The sequence below is a fragment of the Uranotaenia lowii genome, chromosome 2 (genome assembly GCF_029784155.1).
Source record: "Uranotaenia lowii strain MFRU-FL chromosome 2, ASM2978415v1, whole genome shotgun sequence".
NCBI classification, from domain to species: domain Eukaryota; kingdom Metazoa; phylum Arthropoda; class Insecta; order Diptera; family Culicidae; genus Uranotaenia; species Uranotaenia lowii.
The window spans coordinates 2,983,006-3,004,152 of NC_073692.1; the positions used below are offsets into that span (position 1 = coordinate 2,983,006).

General features: G+C 31.4%; 4 protein-coding genes across 9 annotated transcripts; 2 read left to right on the forward strand and 2 right to left on the reverse strand.

Annotated features, from left to right (window-relative positions):
* The first annotated feature begins 2,171 nt into the window (after positions 1-2,171).
* Positions 2,172-3,209, forward strand: LOC129746150 (protein NDUFAF4 homolog). Its single transcript, XM_055739660.1, has 3 exons — positions 2,172-2,473; positions 2,535-2,623; positions 2,893-3,209. The coding sequence occupies exons 1-3, from the start codon at positions 2,329-2,331 to the stop codon at positions 3,199-3,201; spliced, it is 543 nt and encodes a 180-aa protein (XP_055595635.1). The 5' UTR covers positions 2,172-2,328; the 3' UTR covers positions 3,202-3,209.
* Positions 3,206-4,617, reverse strand: LOC129746149 (SKI8 subunit of superkiller complex protein). Its single transcript, XM_055739659.1, has 4 exons — positions 4,499-4,617; positions 4,147-4,432; positions 3,855-4,093; positions 3,206-3,693 (listed from the first exon to the last, which is right to left on the reverse strand). Exons 1-4 carry the CDS (start codon positions 4,499-4,501, stop codon positions 3,235-3,237), a joined length of 987 nt encoding a protein of 328 aa, XP_055595634.1. The 5' UTR covers positions 4,502-4,617; the 3' UTR covers positions 3,206-3,234.
* Positions 4,618-5,967: 1,350 nt separating this feature from the next.
* On the forward strand, positions 5,968-7,037 carry LOC129747246 (uncharacterized). Its single transcript, XM_055741353.1, has 3 exons — positions 5,968-6,142; positions 6,204-6,578; positions 6,663-7,037. Exons 1-3 carry the CDS (start codon positions 6,052-6,054, stop codon positions 6,677-6,679), a joined length of 483 nt encoding a protein of 160 aa, XP_055597328.1. The 5' UTR covers positions 5,968-6,051; the 3' UTR covers positions 6,680-7,037.
* Positions 7,038-8,300: 1,263 nt separating this feature from the next.
* LOC129747244 (neprilysin-1-like) lies at positions 8,301-17,204 on the reverse strand. 6 transcript variants are annotated; one of them, XM_055741352.1, is made up of 10 exons: positions 17,110-17,204; positions 15,950-16,499; positions 15,764-15,891; positions 14,473-14,590; positions 13,400-13,605; positions 13,045-13,335; positions 12,479-12,982; positions 10,916-11,078; positions 10,542-10,858; positions 8,301-10,487 (listed from the first exon to the last, which is right to left on the reverse strand). In XM_055741352.1, exons 2-10 carry the CDS (start codon positions 16,452-16,454, stop codon positions 10,215-10,217), a joined length of 2,505 nt encoding a protein of 834 aa, XP_055597327.1. In that variant the 5' UTR covers positions 16,455-16,499; positions 17,110-17,204; the 3' UTR covers positions 8,301-10,214. The 6 variants fall into 6 exon arrangements, with proteins under 6 accessions (XP_055597327.1, XP_055597326.1, XP_055597325.1 ...); XM_055741351.1 differs by having other exon boundaries at positions 16,978-17,140; XM_055741350.1 differs by having other exon boundaries at positions 16,872-17,140.
* Positions 17,205-21,147: the final 3,943 nt, after the last annotated feature.

Sequence of the window (21,147 nt, forward strand, 5' to 3'; positions counted from 1 at the left end):
AATTTCAAAAACCGACCATGGTGACAAAATTGAAAAGTCTGAGTTCAGTTCGTGGAACGAATCTTTGAGCACAAAAATTATACGCTATTACGATCAGAATTTTATTTCACTGTTTTATACTGCTTTTATGGCTTTGAAAAATCATACCTGATAAAAACTTTATTTGGTTTAGTGCACTTATTACAGTCCTCTAGTGCCTAAATGAAACATACAATCGAAAGCATCACAGGTGAAATACTCAACATATTTTGATTGGTTCATCAAACCTATAAACGTTGAGCGGACAAAAAGTTCTGTCTTGTTAATATAATAAAAATTTTGGAAATGCTTTCAAATTTATTTCCAAATGGTTTTATTAAGGCATATTTCACTTATAAATATTTTATAAAAGCACTGAACATCCAGGTACAACCTGACGGTGGACCACAAAAACAGATGAAATTTCGATTTGTAAAAAAATCGCGCAAAGTAGTCAACTTTGAAAAACAGTAAATTCAATTTTTTTGCATCAAAAATCTAAAGACATCAAAATGTTAAAATTAAAATAAATTTTGTAGTCATATTTTTTCAAAAACTCTACCACAGCTCAAACAGTTTTTACTAGCAATCAAATGAAAAGTAGGTTTTTCAGACCACTTTTTTAAACTTTTTGTGACCCTTTAAAAAAATATTTCTTGGCTATGACTCAATGACATTAACTTCAGCTTTCATATGCATAAGGCAAATATTTTTTTAAACGTGTACTATATGAACTTTAGCAGTTTTCCTGAGGCATGCTTTTTCGGATTTTTTTCTTTCATGCTGAATAATGAGAAAACTAGTAGCTTAAGGTATAGAGCGTGTGAGTGAGTGAGGTAGCAATACACTGGCTCCGATTTGTGTTTGTTTTTGTCGGGTACGGTGGAACACTGATCGAGGGAAGAAAACAAATACAGTATAAGTTTATTGCATTGGTTTGACTAAAAAAATATGCCACTGATGTAATATACATATCATTCAATAAAAAACAAGCGTCTTTTAAAAAATAAAAAGGAAAAATAATGCAGTTAAATGCTCAAATAAATTTTAATGAGCATTTGAATCTTCAATTTCAGTAAAATAGTTTAGAACATATTATATATATGTATGTATATACATATTATATATTATATATATGTATATGTATTATATGTATTATATGTATTATATATATGTATGTATATTATATATATGTATATATATATATATATATATATATATATATATATATATATATATATATATATATATATATATATATATATATATATATATATATATATATATACATATATATATATATGTATATATATATATATATATATATATATATATATATATATATATATATATATATATATATATATATATATATATATATATATATATATATATATATATATATATATATATATATATATATATATATATATATATATATATATATATATATATATATATATATATATATATATATATATATATATATATATATATATATATATATATATATATATATATATATATATATATACATATATATATATATATACATATATATATATATATATATATATATATATATATATATATATATATATATATATATATATATATATATATATATATATATATATATATATATATATATATATATATATATATATATATATATATATATATATATATATATATATATATATATATATATATATCGACGAACGTGTTAACTCCATTCCCCTATAGGGATGAATCATCCGACAGGATAAAAATCCCAGAAAAAAAGTTTCGAATGCACCTCCCAGCGAGCTTTTCCAACTCGATTCAGATAAACTTTACCTCGCTATGAGGTAAATTTCACCTCAAAGAGGAAGAGTTGGATAAAGGACTGATTGATGATGATAGGTTTTCGTATTTTTGAGAAAACGTTTGCTTTCTTGTTTTTTTGGTTCAATTTGTCCATAGAGTTAACAGAAAAAGCTAAATATGCTGATTTGCTATTTTTTTCCAAAAATATGAAAATCCCTGAAAATAAAATCCAAAAATATATTATGAAATAAGAAAATGGGATCAAGTATCTCCATTCTCCCCTACTGTTTCAGTTATAAAGCCAGATTCAAGTTATTCGATAAGAGCGTGTTTGAAAGAAAACCATGCATACCTAATATTTATTTCACTCCACGAAGGAATGATTGAGTATGTTGTGCAATAATCGATTCGACCCTATTTCAATTTTAAAACTTTGGAAAGAGTAGTAGCTTGCCAGGCTATTTGCGTTTTTTTTTTAGAATAAATCTTACTACTATTAACATGGGAAAAGTACTGTCTGTTATTTCGAGGCAAGCAAATCGCTTTAATGTTGAAAATCGTGCAGAAAAAGTGATTTCACAGAATAAACCAAAACCGGCTCCTACATTCAGCTCTAATCAAAAAGACCTAGAAAGGATACTACAAGGTAAGTTTAAGACATATTTTATGTATTTTTGATTGTATATGATGTATTTCAATACTTTCAGAGTATCCTGAAATAATAGAAGAGCAAAGCAAAAAACATGGAACTTTAGATGATAATTTAAGGCATGTGTATGTGACTTCAACCGATAAGGTAAATGAAAACATAATTGGAAATCATGTTACATTTTCAAATGTTGTCTAGCCTTAAGTCTCTATACTTATCTAATCTTACGTAGTGTATATCTAATGTTTTTGAGCATTTGTTCTGACTGCATACAGACCTTTTTGTTTTATTAGTACCTAGGTACATAAATATTTATTTGAAACGGCTCATACGATAAGGTTTAAAGATTTTTTTTTAATAAAATTTTTTTTTAATAAACCGCTCTTAATTGTCGATATTTTGGCTTTCTTTTACAGTTTCCTGTTACTAATGTGAAGGATAAACCATTGCCGCTTGATCGCACATCAGTCGAAAGTTTCGAATTAGGACATCTGGAACCCACAACAGTTGCAAAAGGTCGATGTTCGTTACGGCAGGCTATGACGTTTATCTCAAACCATCAGGTGGATCCTAATATATGGAACGTAACAAAAATCGCGAATGATTTTCAGATGAAGGAAGCACTAGTTGAAGATATTTTAAAACACTTCAAGACCTTTGAATTGCATATTCCAACGAAAGTTAGTGAAGGGAAACAACTTCTAGTTAAACCAAATAAAACATAAGCTGCAAATTCCAATCGTTTATTTTGGTTCTATTTAGATAACATTGGGTGGGCAATCATAGAGATTAATAGATTTGTCTTCAGATACAGAGATGACCTTAGAACTGTCTGGACTATATTTAACACCCCAAACTTGATCCTGGTGGTCATTAAATGTATGCACACATTGGCGTTCGGCAACATTCCATATTTTTACACTCTTGTCGCTAGATGACGAAGTGAAGTATTTACCATCGCCAGAGAAAGACACCGATAAGACCCATGATGAATGCCCCGAAAGTGTTCCTACCACGTCCGAATGTGCAACATCGTACAGCTTCATGTGGCCATCATCGGAAGCAGTCAAAAGCATTTGGGAATCAGGAGAAAAACAAAGACTCCGTACCGACATCGCATGTCCCTCCAGCGTCTGGGCTACTTTACCAGCTGCGACATCGAATATGTTAATTATACCATCAATGGCACCACTAGCAATATATTTTCCATCGGGACTCTGCAGGTAAATAAGAAAATCTGTTTAAAAAATGTAACCTCCAACAACATTATCTAAGCGCTAAGCAGACCAACATATTAGTCGCTTGTTCATTTGTGACGATGATGCCAATATTCCGGCTTAACAGTTTTGTTTATTAGTTGTATAACCGAGATACTTACGTATGCAATGCTGAGAGTAAATTTTCCGTTTTGAGGATCCAAAACTTGTTCGACTTTGCCAGTTTCAACATTATACAGAGAAATTTTTCCTTCGTGGGAACCGGAAATTATGTATTTGTTACAAGGAGAGAATGCTACTGTCCATAAATCAACGGGTCCTAATGCTATTTGATTTAGCAATTGTCCTGTTTCGGCTTTCCAGATACATAGACCAGAGTCTAAAGAGCTGCTAGCGATAACTGCGAAAGAAGGCACAATTGAATTTTTGTCATTTTCTGCACAGAAAACTTACCTTCTCCGTTGTTGCATACATCCACAGAAACCACTCCAAGGGAATGACCAGTAAACGTGTTTCTTAGTTTGAGTTTATTGTCTGTTACATCCCATACTTTAACTCGGTCATCTAATCCGCCGGTTACGACGAAATCTCTAAACTGTTCGATAGGCCTATTACTGAAGCTGTCACGGGAATTGTCCATGCTAGCCTCGTCATCCTCTGCACTAAGTTTGATGCGGCCCCACGCACAGGACCAAATGCTTTCTTCGTGAGCAGTTTCTTCCTTGTGCATTAAAGAGTACTTAAACGAAAAAAAACATCAAGGCAAATTAAAAATCAGTATTATTAATCATAAAAATTTGCTTACCATTGTAATAAAATGTTTTAATTACGAAAAGGACTTGTCACAAAGCGTTTACTCTTTGTTTTTAAACTGACTTGTTTTGAAGGCAGACCGGCGTTGGGTTACACTTTGCTCTAGCATAACTCATTATCTGAGTATTCAATGCATATCTTTAAGTTGGTTCATCAAAATAGATTTGTCTGGTAATGTTCGTTCAAACAATAAATACCTATATAGGTATCATCCGTTATTATTCTCTTCTGATAACATTAATAGTAACGTGCATATTGCGTCATGGCTTAATGTGTCTCTGCTAAAATGAAAAAAAAAAATACTATTTCTGGAAGATTCGAAAAATCTTCTAAATACCGAATTGATAAATTTAACGCGCTGGAATGATAAAAAACTTTTAAACTGGAAGATACAATTAACGGTCCTAAAACAAATTGAGGTTTTTTGCAACACGCCCCAAATTTTCTGCTGTCACGTCAACACACGTGGTTGAATTCGTGAAAAAATCTCCTGGTTGAATTCGGGTCGAACTCGTGAAGTTGGAAATGGAGAAGGTCGGATCAATAGGCGACGGTGCCAGCTTCGCCGGAAATGGTGAGAATCCTTAAATATTCAATAATTATTTACGAGCAAAATTAATGCTGCTTCCAAAACAATGATCTTTCAGGGAAGCCACGGAAAGTCACCGGAGGAAGATGGAAACCTGGCGAAATTTGGCATTCCAACGTCCGATAAGCGAAGCCGCGGAACAGCCATAGCGTCAAACAAAAGTTGGATCGCACGGCCGTGGGAAAACTCAGTGTGTGAAAATTGTGTTTCGAGATGGAACTACCGACGAACGTGCGGATGATTATTTTGTGAAAGTGCTATTGAAAAGTTTTTTTGAAAAAAGCTAAATTACACAATTCACAATTTTGCGCGAAAAAATGCTTCAAATAAAAAATAATGTGAATGTTTTTTTAATCCAAAAATTTTAATTAAATTAGATAGAATAACCAAAACCCCAGTATGATTTTGAATATTATAACTTTAAGTTCACGATATGCGGTATCGTCATCATTTTATGATTGGATGATTAGATAAAGATAACACGTATGATCGATCCGTTTTAGAACGAGTAAAAAAGGCAAAAAAATGAATGGTTACTCTACTTAACGACCCGTTCCCTGTATCGTAAAGTGCGTCCAAACAATACCATCTCATGAAAAAATGATAAGCCTTATCTTACATTAATAATCCAAAACTATAGAAGTAATCTTTCGGGTGTATTGGGAAGAAGATAATGGGAATAGTCACTGTATAATACTGATTTATGCGGACGGGTACTCCGTCTACCCAGGTAAACACTTACTTTTTATTATATTTTCTTTGATATAATGCCAGGTGTTGAACCTGGCATCCCTGCTTCTGGAGGATTTAAAATGGGTAATGATGCACTCTAATCTGCCTTATTGTGCATTGCGTTTTCCAATAAGAACGACCACAAAGAAGATGTCACGCGTAAAAATTCACATATAGCATAAGTGTATTCTTCCTCCATCGTACATCAATTTGTTCAATTTATCATGTTCGGATCAAAATGCTACGGTTTTATACTAATGTATTGCAGTACTGTTTGTTCTTTAGCGTGGGGAATGATGCAGAATTTGACTCACAGTAAGTATTCATATAAGATTGAAGTTTTTCATGGTTGAATATTTTTCATTGGTCTTTTCAGCCATCGAATGTCAGTCAGATATGCTTAATCAATGTCCACCAAATTCTTTGTGCGACGATGGGTCATGTGTTTGTATGAAACAATTTACGCACAATCCGAACTATATCAGGCAAAAAACTGGGGAATATTGTTTGTTAATAGAAGAAACCACGACGCCATCGTCCGCTCTAAACAAAACCCTGTCTGTTGGTCATATTTTTAAAGAGCATCCCGAACCGCATCATATAATAGGAGGCATATTCATACCTATCAGTGCAGCACTTATCCTTTTGCTAGCAATAGTCATGGTTAAAAAAATGCACATTATCCAAAGGATTCGGCAGAGACTTCATTCAAATCGGGCCAGAAGACCGGCATATGAAGATGTTGTTTTAGGTAATGATTCAGATGATCCTCCACTTATTTAAACCAATAACATTTCTTAAAGTGTACTAAACCAAGTTTTTATTAACTTTGCAGTAGGCTATGAACAATAATTCCAAAGATACAAGGATTACTTATAAGTAGACCTATGTAAATGAAAAATCACGGATTTCATCTAACTTGTATTCCTATAATTTTATGCGATTGTCAACTGTAATTCTAAGTTAACAGAGAAATGTATATAATTTTTTTTGTAAATTTATTCACTGTATATTTAAACTATTGATGATCATCACTGTACATATCGTGCATATCTAAATGTAGACTAAAATTATAAATTCAATTGAATTTTTAATTTGATTAAAATTCAATAACGTAAGCATTAATGTGATTTATTATGATACTGATTGTATGTGTAACTTTAGTGATGAGCAATGTCAGAATGAACTAAATAAATTTTAACAAACATGATCGTTTGTTTTTCAAGTCCGACAGTCCATCGAAAAAGCGTAATTGATTACACAAGGCAACTTAATTCACATTTTTCTTGGGTGTAAAGAATTTAAGAGCTGATTTTGAATAAATATGGGAGCGCTGATTCCAAATACTTATCTATGTAATAAGTTGTTTTTTCCGTAATTTCTTGTTTTCGATAAAACTTTTGAAAATAGGGTAAACATTCGTTAAATAAATTTGTGACCTTTTTGCAAAACTATAAAATATAACAAAAATTTAGAAACTAAAGTTTTTATACTGAAGATCACGAGTAATTTTGACTTCTGTGGACAAAGCAGTTTTCTTGCTATCTATTTCTTTCAATTCTGTAAAGAACGGAAATTTTGATGACATTTAATTTAGGATTTTAATCAAATGAAATCTTTTATATGTATTTCCTGAAGCATAAGTCATATCGTTTTGCAGTTGTCAACGAAATTGTAAAATGAGTCAAAATATTCAATGACTTTCTTGAATGATGTCAGAAAAAGTTGTAATGTTATCTATTCAAATTTCTAAGAATTGTAGAATTTCATTTTTTTAAAGCGTTCTATTTTTGAAACTAAATGTCTAGGCAAGATCTGAATTCTTGAATAAATGAAGGAAAATAGAGTTTAAAAAAATGTTTGTTCTTGGTGGGTTGTTGTCAAAGATTTTTTTTTATATTTTAAAGCTATACAATTTTGGCCTTACTTTTAACATAGCGGGCCAAGTGGTAAAACATAAATCAAATTTACAAATCTATATTGCATTAATTTTACCTAAAATTTAAAGCCAAAACTAGAAGTGATACACAAAATCTGACGAATGCAGTGAATTCAGAACGCAAAAATCTTCCAAAATCAATTATTAAAACAAACGCACCAAAAATGCTGTTCCCTTTTGTTATGGTGAATAGATCAGGTCTCTTGTTAAAGGTTCAGGTAGTTCAGCTCAGTTCCTGAAAAAGAAAAAAATAATAATACCTACTGGTGAGATTCTTAAAATACAGTAGCATTTACAAAAAAGCAAACAGATCTGCCTTAGATCTGTCCAAAGAATGTAATTTTGGGTATCTTTTGGATGAAAGTGATTAAAACATGTTTTTGTTAGTTGTTCTTGTGTGCAGTCAGTTGTTTTAGGTTTACTTTATTAATTGTTGTAAAGAAATGATACTTTCTACTAAATGTGTCTAATTCGTAATTGAATTTGTTCAAAAAGATTTATAAATCAGTTCATTTGTAAAAATATTCACTGTATAAATTTATTGAGTTATAAGTTTGTAAGAATGATTTTTTTTGTACGTTAGAGGATAAATATTTGAGATATAAATCTTTGATAGTTCACAGAAGCAACAAATTATATTAGTATTCTTTTAATTATAAACGTTTATTTTTGCAATCTTTATAATGCACTTGTTTTGTTTCATATTTATAAATTTTATTTCTTAGAAAACATTATTTAATTTCAATTATACAATTATTCATATATTTATGATTCTAATAAAGTATTTCTTCGATATTCCAACCAACAAATAATTTTAGCTTAGATCACAATTACGACGCCGAGAGCCAAAATTTAACCAATAGTAAGAAGTTTATATGGAATTATATTTCACGTTTGTTGATGTTTTTTATCAAAACTCATGTTCTCTAACCTCTGAGAAAGTTCACGTTCATTATTTTTATAATGTTCATTGAATTACTTTTTGATGATCTTAGATATTTTACATTTTTTAGACGAATTAGGACATGGGTGCTTTACCTAATGACTGTTATAAATAATAGTTATGAAAATGAAATGACATTAAATATAACACAATAGTTAAAGTTTTTTGCTGATCAACTTTTGTTATTGTTAATAGAAAAATAGCAATAACCTATCTATTTGAATGTGAATTTTTCGCATGGATTGGTTGTTTTACTCCAGAAAGATAGTTTTTGTTGTACTCGAAGTTCAATTAACAAATCATTCTCTAAAGGTTGTATAAAATTTTTAGACGCGCAAGCAAGACATGCTTTCCATGAATGATTGCCGTGAACTAATCATGTTTAAAATTCAATAATAAAGTTTATGAAGTTGATTTGTTGATTATAAACATTTTTTTATCATAACCCGTTCTTGTTGTCTGCGAAATTATAGTTTTGGTTATCGTTACTATACTATTCCATGGATTTGCTGTAAAAACATCAGGTCAAAGGTATACTTTAAACAGATTAAATTTTTATCTCAAAACCATTAAAAATGACAAAGCTGAAGTCTAAATTCCGGGATGAATACCGGAAAAAGTGTGCCCAAATAATCACAAACTGATTTAAAAACTATTCTTTTTTAAATCAATAATGTTAACCGATAAAAATTTCAAATTTTCTTTTTTAATTCAATGCCCGAGAAAAACAAAAATAAAACAAATAAAACAAATAATAAAACTAAGTTATTACAATTGCAAAATTAATTTTCGTTTGCAAATGGTTGTAATATTTGTATGTCTTATTATATTTCAGTTGAGTTCATATGATTGAGCTATACTCTACTTTGATGAAATACAAGAGAATAATAATTCAATAAATGTCATACTATCAACCCTAGCATTATAAATCTCGATATAGATTTCCTTAACTTAAGCCGTTATGCTCCAAATACCATTGGAATAAAGTTTTTTTTCCATAATCTTTAGATTTAAAACATATTTAATTCTTTTGAGATTTTCTTCATCATGCACCTTACAGTTTTTATTAATACATCGCATAAAATGTAGTATAGTAGCTTTGAGTATTTTCCTAAAAACATTATAAAAGAATGTATAACAATGCACATCAATCAGGACAATAATTTAATGGATTTCATTTCTGTTTAGAATGTTATATTTTAAATTTGTATTGTGTGTCAACGTGCGTATAAAAACGAAACATTTATTAGACAATGTCCACAAAAACACTCCGATTCCGAAGAGAGTATTCAACTTGTTCCCAAATTACATGTTCATTCATATACAGTGTACATAAGGCGTTATTTATACAAAAACATAACACTAAAGTTTGTTCTCCTCGATTTACATCCACTCGTTTGTAATATTATTTTGGAGTTTATCTTTAATCTGTTTTTTTTTGTTCTTAGAATGTACCTTAGAACCTTACGTCAGAACAGTTGTTAACCTTAACGCCTAACAATTGCTCACCAAACGCTACATTTGTTGTTAGGATTCATTGGAGAACCCAATGGACAATTATAAGCATCAGCGAAATCCTTGGAGTTCGAAAGCGGGCCAATAACTCTGATGATACCTGGTGAATGTACCGATGATCGAATCTTTGTAAGAGCATCTTCAGGTCGCATTGAACCACACCATATTTGTGCATAGTTCAGGAAAAATAGCTGATCATGTGTCATGTTCATTCCTGGGAGTTCCAGCTCCGGTCCATGTATGCTCACCCATTTTCGATATGCCTGAAAATATTATTTTCTATTATTTTTCATCACAATGTTAAACAAAGCTCATACTCTAAAAGATTGCTTGAGGCCACCGTTATCAGCAATATTTTCTCCCTGTGTCATCCTTCCATTCATGAATAAATTAACCTCATTTATTTTATACTTGGAGTACTGATCAATTATACATTGGGCTCTTTCTCTGAATGATTTAATCGTAGAATTATTCCACCATTGCATCATATTGCCATCTTTATCAAATTGTCGTCCCTTATCATCAAAACCGTGCGTAATTTCATGTCCAATAACAACTCCAATGCCACCGTAATTCAAAGATTTGGGGAAATGTTGGCTGTAAAATAATGGCTGAAGAATACCAGCTGGAAAAACTATTTGAGAGAAAAAAAATGTTTTAAATGTTGAGTTTATTTCAGGAAGTTTTGTACCTATATCGTTTTTGTTTGGATTGTAGAATGCGTTTACAACTGCTGGTTCTGTTGCCCATTTATCTTTATCAACTGGTTTTCTGAGCAACTGGAGGTTCCGTTCTGCATCCCATTGCAAAATATTGAGGATATTGTTTATAAAATGGTCCTTGAAAATAGTGAGCTGGAATGTTAATATAAATTCAATTATGAATTAAACAAGTTGAAATGCAAGAAGAACCTTCATATACTAATTGTATATGCTTAACGCTAGAATATTTCAAAAAAAAAATATTTTGATTTCTTTCGCGTATTGAGGCGGTCAATTGACGGGTTTGAACTTTAAATGATTATTACACGTAATATATTTTTTTCGCAAATTTTACTATTGGAGTATTTTTAAAATGCAAGTATTTTTTCATTGTGATAATTTTTCTAAGTTTTGATGTTTTAGAATAACGGATGTGGTGTACATGTTTATACCGCGAGCGGTCAAATGACGGCAAACACTTTTTAAACTTTTTTGTTTTTCAACCGATTTCTACGAAATTTATAGTTATGGAAAGCTCGCAATGTGACTCAGATCATTTTCAGCTACAATAATTGACTTTAAAGTAATTCAAATACGAAGAAATAAAAAAAACATGTTACTTAGGCACTGAGTGAAAAATTTTCGAGCTCTCAAGAACTATTTTACAGCCTTTTCCCGAAGCAAGTTAAAAAAAAATCATCGACTTTGAATAACTTTAATATAAATAACTGTAGCTGAAAAAGAATCATATTTGAGTAACATTACAAGCTTTCCAAAACTATAAATTTTGTAGAAATCGGTTGAGAAACAAGAGGGTTTTAGAAAAAAAAATGTTTGTCGTCATCTGACCGGTATGAATAGGTACATACGTATATACCAAGTGTCCGTTTAGTGTTAAGCGGAGTTTTTCAGCAAATAAAAAACATTCTTTTCTGTTTTATTAACATTTTAATAATTTCAAAAAACTCATACGCAAACTAAACAGAATAAACATGCTACGACAAAAACTAAAATGGAGTCTCCTATTTTTCACAGAAGGAAAATTGTGAACTGAGCTAAAATCGAAAACTGTGACTGAGCGAACTGAGCACAGATCCGAGATGAGGGAGGAGTTCGGAACTGAGTATCTTTGGTGAGTGTCCTCTCAGGGCTCTCAGGACGAATCATTGTCGCTCTCATGAAAATGCTTTTTTGGTTTGCTATACGAGGCATAGTCGTTTTGTAAATACGCGCGGCGAAACTTTTGCTTCGCTGGTTTAGGGGTTAATGCTTCTGCTTTAGGTGTTAAACGATAGTGGTTCGATTCTCGCTCAGCAAAATGTGAAAAAGTAATTTTTTTTATTCGATTTTTAGTTTACACGTTTGTTTAATTTACGTAAGTACAGTCAAATAGGAGCCATGGGGTACCGGACCCAATTTACAGATAAACAAGTGTACAACAGGACGATGCTTAGAGCTGCACACTCGAAAGTTATTTGAAAACTCAGAGCCGTGTCTGCCATGTTCGATATAATATTTCATATATGTACGTGTTTAGGTATCATTATACTTACATTTACATATTCCTTTTCCAAATCTTCTGGATTTGTCAAAATTTCTGGATATCCTATTCTTTCATTCATGGCATTTGCCTTTTCTTTGGCTACAGCTCTCGTTTCATTATCCATCCAGTGAATGTCCGCCAAAAGTTCATTAAACGCTTCCCTTATTGTATGAATCATTTCCAATGCAGTTTCTTTACTTTCTTGATTGAAATTGTCACGTATGAACAATGCGCCGACTGCCATACCTAACTTTTTATTCGTCCATTCTACACATTGCGACCACCGATGGCGTTCAGATTGAATCCCGAGCAGGATTTTTCGAAACTCCACTCTCTCTTTCTGATAATCGTCGATCATGTGAGTCATCATAGACATCACGAATCTCCAGATGGCGTAGTTATGAATTGTTCGCTTGTCGGTTTCATTTAGTATTCGACCCATTTCCACCAAATACGGCATTGCATAACTAACTATAGATTCATTTTTTTCCAATTTAACATTCCCTAGAGTACTCTAAAATAACGATATTCTATACAATGAAAGCTAAATTTTCAACTATGTAGTTCTTTCAATACCTGTAAATATTCTTCCCAGTTGATTTGTGGCACTTCATTTTGTAATTGTTGCAGTGTTATTTTTTTATAAATTGCACTTGTGTCGTGCCTATCCGCTTCAGGAAGTGATGCATTAGCCAAACGAACTTCAAAATTAACCACATCTAATAATTCCTTAGTAGCTGTTTTTTGATCAGCCCCCAGCAGAATTGCTATTTGCGTCATATAGTGATGATATGCTTTAAGGTCTCCTGCACTGCTCTTTTTCAAATAATAGTCCCTTGAGGGGAGAGCTAAAACAAGTTGATCAATCTTAAAAGAAAAAAAAGTATTATGCTATAAACAGCCAAATAGATCAATAAAGGCTATAATGCACCTGCAATATGTTCACGGAAGAATTTTTATCGTCTGCGCCAACATAAAGTTCTACCAAAACCGGTTCGCTATAAACTCCCCTGAGCAGCCCAAGAAGATGTTCAACGCTTGTGTTTGGAGGAATCCATTGTTTTTCAATAACTGGCCAACCTCCAAGTGTTTTAAGAACCTGACGCAATGGTTTAATTCCAGTTTTTCGAATTTGTTCTGCAAATAAAAACAGTTTATTTATTATTCATAGTAGAATTACAAATACGCGTTTTATGTGTACGTATTGTTCCAAACAAATTACTAATTAAACGTTTTTCGCAAAAAAAAGTTGGATTTTGGAAAAAGTGTTTTTTTATGGATCTACATCTACATCTACATGATTGGCATGACTATTGAATGAACTAAGAAATGAATGTTTAATTTGTAATTAATTGTAATTAATGAAAATTTTGAAAATAACATTAAAAAAAAATAGAAAAAATGTGTCTGAGTTTAAAGTTATCATTAGTTGTGAAACATGACATTTGTGTGTACTTAGTCTACCTATCACATGATTTTTTTTAATATTTCAGTTCTGTAAATGTTTTCTTATAAATAGATTGACTATTTGATTTTCAAAAATTATGTTACAATTTCTACAATATGTATGTGTTTCTTTTTCTTTCCAAAATCGACGTAAAGCATAAGTATTATCTGTACTCTAAGATCGTATTGATAGCATAAATTGAGACGTTCTAAAACAACGTAATAGGAATGAACTTCTCGCAGTTATCGATAAGCATGACAGCGAAGTTCAATGCCTTATTTAGGTCATATCATCTTTGTGAAAAGCACCTATTCTTGTTAACAAAAGCGTTCAACAGTTGTTTTATAAAATGATCTGGTATGCTTTGACATTCGAGCATTTTGGAAGATTTATTAAAAAATCAGGGATTTTGATACTTATTTTAAACATTTCCTTTTCAAAAGGAAAATGATAAATTCTACAATACACATATTGTTAAAAAAAGAAAAAAAAGTTTGTTGTTTCCATCTTTAGCAACTAATGCATTAGAGCATTAGTTTTTTTATGTGATTACTTACGTAGATCCATGCAACTTTTGTAGAAAAGTTTCGCCTTTATTGTTGCTTGATTATCCCGTGAATCGATTGTTTCCTCTAGAACACCTTTGAGTATAACTTGCTGCTGATCTGCGAGGACCTAAATAGATTGTAGAAAATATGAAATATTATATAGGTATATATACCAACTTTTTCTTATTTGTGCTTATAAAATACAGTTAAAACAACAGATTTGCTTGAGGTTTTTCACCTTGTACAAATTTTGAGACTCAAATTTTTTAATCTTTCGTATATCCTGTACTGAATACACAGATTTGTTCTCACATGATCAGGAAAGAGGTAGACTTAAAAGCGACACGTTATTCAATTAAACATACGAGCAAATTGTGCCAATTTTTAAGAATACAATTTAACTTAGATTCTGCAAACAGAACATGGTTTAGAAGTTTAGAACATAAAATTTTGTTATCTTATTTTTATCTCCGCTGGGATATATCCTATTAAAGTTTATTGAAAATCGACAAATTTAATTCCAAGGTGGGATTGTTAAGACAGAAATGAAAGTATTGGGTACATATGTATATGCAGGTGGAAAGGTCAATACTAGTGCGATTTGAAGAAAAAACTTCGGTGAAAATGTGAGCCAGGGCGTTTGTTCTTGAGGCTTGAAAATATTCATTCATTCATAAGGATGGTGGAATTTCGCTAGCTCAATCAAAGTTTAGCGGCAAAGTTGAACCGCTTACAAAAAGTTAGCAGACTAATAGGCAATAAGCGAATTAGCGCCTTTGTTCCGAACACTGTGAAAAACTGATATTTTAGTGTGAAGTTGCAATCAAATAAAGCGGGTGCTTCCGAATTTTTGAACATCATAATTATTAACATAAAACCTGAGTTGTAAAAGCTGTTTCTAAACCTATAGTTTCTTTATTTTGAAAAAACACTTTTGGAATTAAGGGAAAATTAACATAAAATAATAAAATGATTTCTTTTACCGCATGAACATGTTCTAAATTAGTTTTATTGTCATGAAGTTTTGTGATTGGTACTCTTCAAATCAGTCGAGGAACCAATATATACAAAAATATATTTTTTTAAAGTTATGCTTAAAAAGCTTAAGTTTCCGGTTGTAAGGAAGTTTCCGTTATACAACTCGTTGCAAAACTCAACTTTACCCAATTTGGCAAGTACGATTAGTGCTGAAAAAATCTTAAATATGCTAATTGTTGTAAGAATCACTACTTTTTTACCTTGGATTCTAGCTTTTAAGTGAATCTAAGAATGATACTTTCTTAACATTTTAAGTACTTACCTCAAAGGTGCTAATAGAGCTTCTATCTTCTGGAATCACATGCTTTTTATTCCAAGTTCCACAAGCAAATTGAAAAAAATCTACACAAGGATCCACTGAACGATCCATGGCCGCTAGTAATGAAGATGCTGAAATGAAAAAAAATTAATCCGGCTTGTAAAAAGTTCGTAATTTTTCCCAACCTACCTGTTCTAACACATTCTTCAGCTAGACATACTGGTCTGTAGGGAATCTTTCCAACAGTAGAAAGGTCATTATTGAAATCTTCAGAATCACATTTGTATGTTTTACACACTGTATATGTGATTATGAATCCAATCAGTATACCAGTTGATATAAGCATTGAGCTTATAAAAACAATCCATAGTTTATTGTAGTGAGTTGGTATGCTCCAAATGGGCATCTTGCCCATGTATTGTTGCTGAATCGAGGTCTTCGCTGTTGTACCGGGTGTAAAATTAACGACAACAGATTTACCTTTTTCATCAAACACGGAGCCTTTTTTACTACTGCTTGATTCTTCTACATTTTCTATTGATTTGGCAGAATCATTTACAATTTCTTCTTTGTCACATGCGAAAGCAAATCCATTCACTGGATCATAATGCTTCATTTTCTTTTTTTCTAATGAAAGATTGGAGTTTTGATTACCATCAAGGTTTGTTGTGTTATCTACCAGTGACATGCTCATTTTTTGATTTCGAACAATGTCATCAAAATAGTTCACATATAATTCCTATAAAAGAAATAAAAACAGCTATTAAGTTTCTTCCATACGAACACCAATCGTTATTCAATGCAACACTCTTTTATTTTGCTATCTTAAACTTCAATTTATAGACGTTTTTTGTCGGCTGAATGATACCATATGGAAGGTTTGCCGAATAGTTCAGATGAAGTATTCATTATCCTATTACCAACAGTCAGCATCATCACATTATAAAGCACGCGTGATTCCGCTTTGATTGTGCCGGATAAATGTGTTTATTTGCAATTCACAGATTGTACACCAAAAATTAAGCGATAAACAACGATTCTTATCAATATAAATATTTGGTACACACATCGGATTTTGTATATTTATTCCAAATCTACTAATGATGCTCACGTTCTCTCAGAACATGCGCCTGAAGGTGGGAAATTCACAAAAGTGACAGCTGAAGTTAAGGATATTTTTCATTTGTTCCAAAATTTCACGTTGAAGGCACAATTACTTGTTCTATTCTTTGATACTTCTTTAGAGAAATTATATGCACTCTTGAATCCAATCGAGTATACAGTTTTTACAATATAAGCACAAATTTTGGTTGTTTTTTGTTAATTCCCATCGAACAATCCTGTGTCACCTTCCCGTATCAACGTTCTGGTCTATACTATGCTACAGTTTCATTTGCCAATGTTCGGAGAGCAATTTTTGGCAAAAATTTCGTGAATCTCTCACAGAGCACATGTTGAGCTGTATGTTTACATTTCTCTCGTTCGTGGGGAAAAGAAAGGTATACCTATGTTTTAGTTAGTGATGCTTCTTCGACTATTTAAATGGTAAGAGCTACTAGGAAAGTTTTCGGCGGAAAGCAAAAAAAAAACGAACATATTATAGGTTACAAAACAAGATTGTACGGCTTGATGTGTCTAATTTCCATATTACATTATAAACAAAAATGAAAATACTTGAAACAAAATATTTTTTTGCTCTAAAGCATTTGATGAAAGGCTGGCGAACAATATGTGCTTACACCTTAGAAGTGATTAGAGTTTCAAAAAGGTTAAAACTGTTTTTTTCAATCCCGAATTCATTGCAATAAAGGAAACAATGCAGTTTAATGAAATTTTTTTTTGCTGCATTTTTTAATTTTATAGTAGGTATAACTGAAAAAACGTCCACATAAGAAAATCAGTAAAATACGTTTTCCCGTAGAATCATGGCATTTCCAACGTTACAAAGCAATTTTTTGCGAATGAAAATTACAAAATTTGTCAAAAATACTGAAACCTAATTTTTAATTCTGAATTGGAATTTCGAATCTAAATTTTAAATTTTGATACTGAATTCATTTTACAGGCTATGGTACTGCCACTTCTACCCAGGTCCTCCTAAACAATGAGATGTTGCGGGGTAAAGTATGGTGTACGTTACGTTGATAAGTTTTCCTCGAAAAAAATGCTTATTATCGTTTTTCAATGTCGGGAAATTTTCTCATAACTTTTCTATCCATCCTTATCAATTTTCAATTCTGATATTCTTTCTCCAAGAATACATACATTTCTCTGACATCTCGAAATTTATAAAGCAAAATTACCCAAATCAATTAAACGATGGTTAACTTATCTTTAAAAAAAGAAATCTGAATTCTGGACTCCCTCTCTAACGGTGGGGTGACGGAAACGAGACAAAAGGCTACTGTGCAATTTTTTTTGCATATTGCCAGAACTTATCAAGTATGGAGCCAAATATATCATGTTTCGTTATTTATTAATGTAAAAGTTGATAGGGCAATTTGAGATGCTGAGAAAACCAATTGTAGACAGTTTCTGAAAAAAGAGGAAATATTATTTCGGAAAATAAGAATATACAGTCAACTTAATGTTCACAGATAATCATACCGATTTTACATCAAAAGTTTTAAGGTTGATGAGACATCAAATTGCTGGAGTCATAAAAATTATTGGTTTCTCCAGTTATTTTTAAATTTATAAAATCATGGGATTTTCACCATACTAAGAAAAGGGGTAAGTTGCAACAAACTTTGTTTTAAATGGAAAATCGAATGAAAACGTTTGGAGATTTATAGTTTTTTGTAGGTACATATATTTGTGATGTCATAACGAGGAGTAAGCCATGATTTTTGGGCATCGCACGCGTTTTTGTTTTCGTCCATGATTTTTTTAATCAAATTACAATAAAACTAGAAATTTTAAAATTAAACAGTGGAAAATGATAGATTAAGTGACTGGTGGTTGTTCCCGGAGTGCTTCGTACTTTGTTTCGGCATGCTGAATCCTGGTTGGGGGAGTTCGAAAGGCATTTTAAAGTCAGCTGCTCCGGACTAGAGGAAAAGTTTTTTAATCGAAAACTTCCAAGACTTATTTGGTGAGCTCAAACCTTTTTTATAATATTAAACGTTATTTTCCTAATACACATTGGCATTAGTTTAGTGTAGCTTTTTTTAAAATTATGCTGTAGGGATTTATGTAATCCATATGAAGCGTTTGGTAGAGAACTCCACGCTTTATTCATCCCCTTGCTCCAGAATCTTTTGCGGAAATTACCACATGGTTGGCCTGGCCGTAGTTATCTCTGAAATGCATGTTTTATGTAACAGAGATAACGTTGAAAAGAAAAATGAAGGACGCAAGTCTTTTCATTTTCCAGGCTATGTTGGTAAAATAAGAATAAGAATAAAAAGGTACATATATTTGTGATGTCATAACAAATGAAACACCAATTGCAGTATTTTTGGTTCTGCTCGAATTAAATTTTATCTTCTTTCTGTCAAAAATGTTTTTAAAGAAAAAGCATAAGGGTGCTGCATCCATTTCTTCTTCTTCTTCTTCTTCTTCTTCTTACATCATCATGACCTAAACATGTAGGCATCCAGGAAAATGGAAGACTTGCGTCTTTCATTTTTCTTTTCAGCGTATTATCTGTTACATATTTGCATGCATTGCAGATTCTACTACGGCTAGGTAAACCATGTGATGAAAACTGCTAAAGATACAGAAACAAGGGAGGAATCAAGCGTGGAGCCAAACGCTGCATATGATATTTAGCTAAAATTTATAACTATTGATTGATTTGTAATTGGGAAAAATCTGGGACGGATTTGGGTTAAAGGAGTAATTTTAAAAAGAAACGATCAACTCCAAAGGTTTCCGCTGGTTCTATCTCATTATTTTTCCTGGTTCCGGTCATCTTAAAACTGGTTGCATTCACATGTTCTCAACATCACTGTTCCCTCAATTTCAACCTCCTAACATCAACCGCCAATTGGTTTTTCGCGTTTACCTTAGAACGTGATTAGAAGGCTTTGCCAAGAATAAAAAAAAACTAATACGTTTGTTTTTTTCCGTTCTTCTACTCGAAGAAATCTACATGAGCATTTAAGAGAACCAAAATTTTAACGGAAATACACTATCGATTGATGAACAATCATAAGATCATTAATATCCCTCCAACCGACACTTAACTTATTTGATTTCAAGTTTAAAAATCACGACGTCTAGAAGTAGAATTCCTTTTTCTATAACCAACGATTGATTTTCTTCTCGCACGATTCGCCAAGCACAACAGAACACCAAATTTAGAAATAAAAATCATCTATTATTATTTGGATGCATTTCAATCACTTACAATATGTATCTTTCTAAACAGAAGTCCCAAAAACACCTAAAATTCACAAAAAAAATGATATTCGCCCATAAGAGAGCTGCATACATTTAGGGGTAAAAAATAGTACACAAAATTCTAAAAATTAATGTTTGGAAGGATGACTTTTGAAATAAACAAACGCGTGAAGCATATTCCATATTGCATCATATTCCATATTGCATCATATTCCAGCATATGGAAACGAAATTTAAAAGGTGATCCTTTGATTTGGATTTCAATGTATTCTATCCCAGACTGGGTAACTGAACTATAAAAATATTTATAAAAAAAAAAATGGTGAATATTTTTACACCAACAGTGTTGGTCTAGGATAATAAAAGCAATATAAAGTTTGTAGGTGATATCATTAAGGCAAACCGTCATACTGGGTAAAAATGTGTACATCGATTGCTTGATTTTTCAAATTTTCTATGGGAAACAAAATCTTTAAAAAACTATTTCTAGATGTGAGAAACTATTTCATCATCATTTTGTTACCATTCAATGATAACTTTATTACATCATATCAAAATAACAATTGAATAACAAAAATAATGATTTAATAAGTTATCTTTGTATTGCATTTCGATCCGCAAATTAAAACTTCCATATTGAAGATGTTGCTTCTGAATTATGTTTAAGTTTAAGATTTACAAATTGATCAAAATTTTAATAATTTTCACAATTATTTTTTTGAAAGTAAGTATAAGCACACCGGGTCAGCTAGTTATCCTATTTTTTTACCTTTACTGGAATTATTTTGACGGCTGATTGATTGAAAAGTACAGGTTTTAAAACCATTTTTATGTAAATAAATGAAAAAAAAAATATTCGTATGTGCAACATATTGCTTCTTACTACAGCATACTTTTGCAAAAAGGGATATTTTGAACTGGCTACAGTCAAAGCATGTTTTTTGATTTTTTAAGACATTGAATAACATTGAAATTGCGGGTGAAACTCCTATCAAAAAGAAAAGAGAAAAAGATAGGTTTCCAAAGCTATGATTTTTAAA